At 43.4% G+C, this 4,422-nt stretch overlaps 1 protein-coding gene across 1 annotated transcript; it reads left to right on the top strand.

Moving 5' to 3' along the window:
• Positions 1–1,715: 1,715 nt before the first annotated feature.
• LOC310932626 (transcription factor Sox-9-like) lies at positions 1,716–3,841 on the top strand (the record flags this gene model as incomplete). The annotated part of the gene is made up of 3 exons (XM_083895953.1): positions 1,716–2,143; positions 2,472–2,719; positions 3,045–3,841. 3 exons carry the CDS (start codon positions 1,716–1,718, stop codon positions 3,839–3,841), a joined length of 1,473 nt encoding a protein of 490 aa, XP_083752079.1.
• Between the last annotated feature and the right edge of the window lie 581 nt (positions 3,842–4,422).

Raw genomic sequence — 4,422 nt, 5'->3', positions numbered from 1 at the left:
TTTATTTTATATTATATTTCCATTCCAGATAGCCATCTTATATTTGTCCCCTTATAAAACCGTTGCGGTAAAAATAGCAAACCGTCAAAGCTGCATGTGGACTCATACTTTACAGTCATATTTGGTTTCTAAAACTGAACACGTGGATTCTAGTGACTGAAGTCTCTCAACAAAATGTCTTTTGTCCACCAAAAACAAGCGTTGGAGCACGTCCAGGGAACTGTTGCAAAACAAACACGTTTGTTTGGTCCCAGACTTTCAAGGAGTAGATTTAACATAACATGTAATATGTTCATGTTTTATATGTAATAGTGACACCTTATCATTATTATTATAATTATTATTATATGAACTTTTGTAAGAAAATATAAATAAATATGCCACCTCATTATTTGTACCAGTGATTTGCACACTGCTGCGAGAAAGACCTCCAACACAAACTGTGGAGAGCAATAAGTAAAATGTGGAAATGTGTTTTGCAAAAAAATAAGGGGGGGGGGGGGGGTGGTGGCTAAAACACACATCACTTTTGTTGCAGTCAGTCGCTGCTGTCCCGCCGCACACACACACGCTTTAAAGTTTCTGGATCGCTGTCTCCCCCTGTTGGTGCTCGGGGTCAGTGCATCAGTGCAGAGACTGAGCAGAGGCTGCTGCTCCGCCACTGACTCACTGACTGTGGTCTATACTCAAACAACATCAAACAACATCACGGTTTATTCTACTTAAATCATCCTTGTCAAAAGATACGTTTAAATAGAGTCAGTAGGTTTTTTTTTTTTTTTGCTGTTGTTTTTAAAAAGGTTGACTTGTTTCTAATTCAAGCATTTGCACCAATAAACATCTTCAACAAACAGGCTTCTCTTTTGAGAAAAAGTTGATTAATCACAGACAAAATCTGTTTACAAACAAGGGAATCAAAATAATGAACATATTTCCTTTTTATTACTTAAACTTGAGAGCAAGTTGTAAAAATGAATTCACCTGTCTGTTATTTCTGCAAGATTTATATGAATGAATTAAAGTGTATTAAAGTTAGTACAGTTGTAAGAACTTTAAATGTCTCCTTAATAACACAAGGAAACGAAATTAAAGATTTTCTGCTGCAAAGTTTATCATATGGAATTGAAAGCTCTCCATATCAGCAAACGGCTTATGAAATTGAAATAAAGTGAAATGTGTCACTGTTGTTCTTTTCTCGCATATTTTTTTTAACTTTTCATTTTCAGCTCTGGGAACTTTGCCTCTAGTTAAAAACGGAGAAACACTTCTCCTTGCTGAACGGGATTTTCACTGTTGTTGACTGCGAGTTTAGAGCAGAGTCATATTACGTCCCCGCCTCCAATTTTTTTTCCCCCAATCATTTCCCTGCCGTCAAGCATAAATGCAGGCTTCGCCCCCTCTGTCCCTATAGATTCATCAGCTACCCTCAAAGCGCAACGCTCGCAGTCACATTTCTCTTTAAAGTCACACTTCTTTCAACGCTCGTGCAATTTGCCTCCTCTGACATTGTGAAAACTTAAAGGAGCGTCAGAAAGTTTTCGTTTTGACATTTTTTTTTCCTCTTCGCTCCAAAGGATTCCAGGTTTGCCAGTCAAGCTGTGCGCCCTCGCAGGCTGTCACCGCAGTCTTTGCGCACACCTCTTGGATTTTAGAGAGAAAGGATTTTTCTCCACTTTTTTTTCATCTGTGAAAAGAGGTTCTTCATTTTTTTTCGCATGAATCTCCTCGACCCTTACCTGAAGATGACAGAAGAACAGGAGAAGTGTCACTCCGACGCACCGAGCCCCAGCATGTCTGAGGACTCCGCGGGCTCGCCGTGCCCGTCCGGCTCCGGCTCGGACACTGAGAACACCCGTCCGATCGACAACCACCTTCTCGGAGGTCCAGAATATAAGAAGGAGGGCGAAGAAGAGAAGTTTCCCGTGTGCATCAGAGACGCGGTGTCCCAGGTGCTGAAGGGTTACGACTGGACACTGGTGCCAATGCCAGTGCGCGTCAACGGCTCAAGTAAAAACAAACCTCACGTAAAAAGACCCATGAACGCATTCATGGTGTGGGCACAAGCTGCACGGAGGAAGCTGGCTGATCAATACCCGCATCTGCACAACGCGGAACTCAGCAAAACTTTGGGCAAACTGTGGAGGTAAGTTCGCTTTGCATTCAAACACGTTTGCGCCTTTTACGCGTCAATTAACAGTTGTTCTGTTTTGATTAAATGCTTTAACTGTCTGCTATTTCAATTTGAGCTTTATTTCTAAATTCAAATAGTTCATATTCACATTTCTTTAGTTATTTTTATCTATTTATGTTTAATTAGTAAGTGGTTTTTGGTGTTTAATTGCTCGATTGCGCACAGACTTAGCAAAGACGTGCAAAAACAACTTTTAGCTGCATCTTGCATCTGCAACTTGATGTTGTTTGTCATTATTATTATATTTTTTAAATATGAATGCATTTTTTTTTTCTCTCAGATTGCTCAACGAAGTCGAGAAGCGCCCATTTGTGGAAGAAGCAGAGAGATTGAGAGTGCAGCACAAGAAAGATCACCCTGACTACAAATATCAGCCAAGGCGGAGAAAATCTGTCAAGAACGGCCAAAACGAAGCCGAGGAGGGCGAGCAGACTCACATATCTCCAAATGCGATCTTCAAAGCGCTGCAGCAGGCCGATTCCCCTGCGTCCAGCATGGGCGAGGTGCACTCTCCAGGAGAACATTCAGGTAAGAGTTTCTTTTGTTTCGTTTTTTTAATTTTTTTAATATTATTTTTTTAATAAATCAGGCCATCTAAAATTCGAAAACGCCTTTAGGCCTTTGAATGGACCCCTGCTGTTAATGATTAATCATTAATGATTTGGGAGATTTTACAAGCCGTCATGCAAATACACCTGTCAAAATAGTATCATTAAACTCACCCTCCTTTTTTTTTTTTTATCAACACAAATATTTAACTATAGCTTGTTTTAAAATGTGTCTGATACAAGGGCTCATTATGCAAATGCAATGCAACTGTAAAACTAACGTACCATGTTTTTCCTCTAACCAGGTCAATCCCAGGGTCCACCAACACCACCAACCACCCCTAAGACAGATCTCCCCTCCACTAAAGTTGACCTGAAGCGCGAGGGGCGTCCCATGCAGGAGGGCACCAGTCGTCAGCTCAACATCGACTTTGGTGCTGTGGACATTGGCGAGCTGAGCAGCGACGTCATCTCCAACATAGGGAGCTTTGACGTTGACGAGTTCGATCAATACCTGCCTCCTCACAGCCACGCAGGGATGACCAGTGCAGCCCAGGCTGGCTACACCGGCAGCTACGGCATCAGCAGCTCCTCAGTCAGTCAGGCAGGCAATGTTGGGGCCCATGCTTGGATGTCCAAGCAACAGCAGCAGCAGCAGCAACAGCAGCAGCAGCAGCAGCAGCAGCAGCACTCTCTGCCCACCTTGGGTGGAGGAGGCGAACAAGGCCAGCAGGGTCAACAAAGAACCGCCCAGATCAAGACAGAACAGCTGAGTCCCAGTCACTACAACGAGCAACAGGGCTCCCCGCAGCACGTCACCTATGGGTCCTTCAACCTGCAGCACTACAGCGCCTCCTCGTACCCCTCCATCACAAGAGCACAATATGACTATTCTGACCACCAAGGAGGTGCCAACTCCTACTACAGCCACGCAGCTGGCCAGGGCTCCGGCCTGTACTCCACCTTCAGCTACGTCAGCCCCAGCCAGAGGCCGATGTACACCCCGATCGCCGACACCACCGGCGTGCCCTCTGTACCCCAGACCCACAGTCCGCAGCACTGGGAGCAGCAGCCCATTTACACACAGCTGTCCAGGCCGTGAAGAGGCAGCCTCAGCACTGACTGTACAACGCTCACCCCACGCATAGACTTCTTTCTGCCCGGTGGCCTTTGCACCACCATGTCACACACACACCCATCATTGCCAATAGAAAAACAATGACTAGGACTTTTTTTTATAGTACTGAAAATATATCTTTAGATTGGCTCACAACAGTGCCTTTTGTATTGGTTGGAATTGTGTTTCTATTTTTTTAGATGTAATGTTTAAAAAAAAAAAAAGAGTCAAATCCTCTGTGAGGACATACTGGTTATAAATATTTTTAGTATGTACTGTGTATGTGTTCCGCTCTCGCCGTTCTCATTGTTATCATCAGCATCGACACAATTAGAAGGTTTACCCCCGTCTAAAGGAGCAGGAATGCCGAGTTGAAAAACACCCTCAGTGGCCTTACTTCTCACTAATGTATTTTTGTACAAGAAGTAAAAGAAAAAGAAAAAACATACGTTTACTGACACTGCCATCTTGTCATAGCCTATACGTTCTGCTTTGAATTTTTGTACTGTACATATTTTATTGTAAATCCCACGCGATGCAAGGTTTGAGCAATGCACGTTGGAAAT

The sequence above is a fragment of the Microchirus variegatus genome (genome assembly GCF_963457635.1).
Source record: "Microchirus variegatus genome assembly, chromosome: 10".
In the NCBI taxonomy this organism is placed as follows: Eukaryota; Metazoa; Chordata; class Actinopteri; order Pleuronectiformes; family Soleidae; genus Microchirus; species Microchirus variegatus.
The sequence above is the reverse complement of the archived record's forward strand: the minus strand, read 5'-3'. Positions and strand labels throughout refer to the sequence as shown.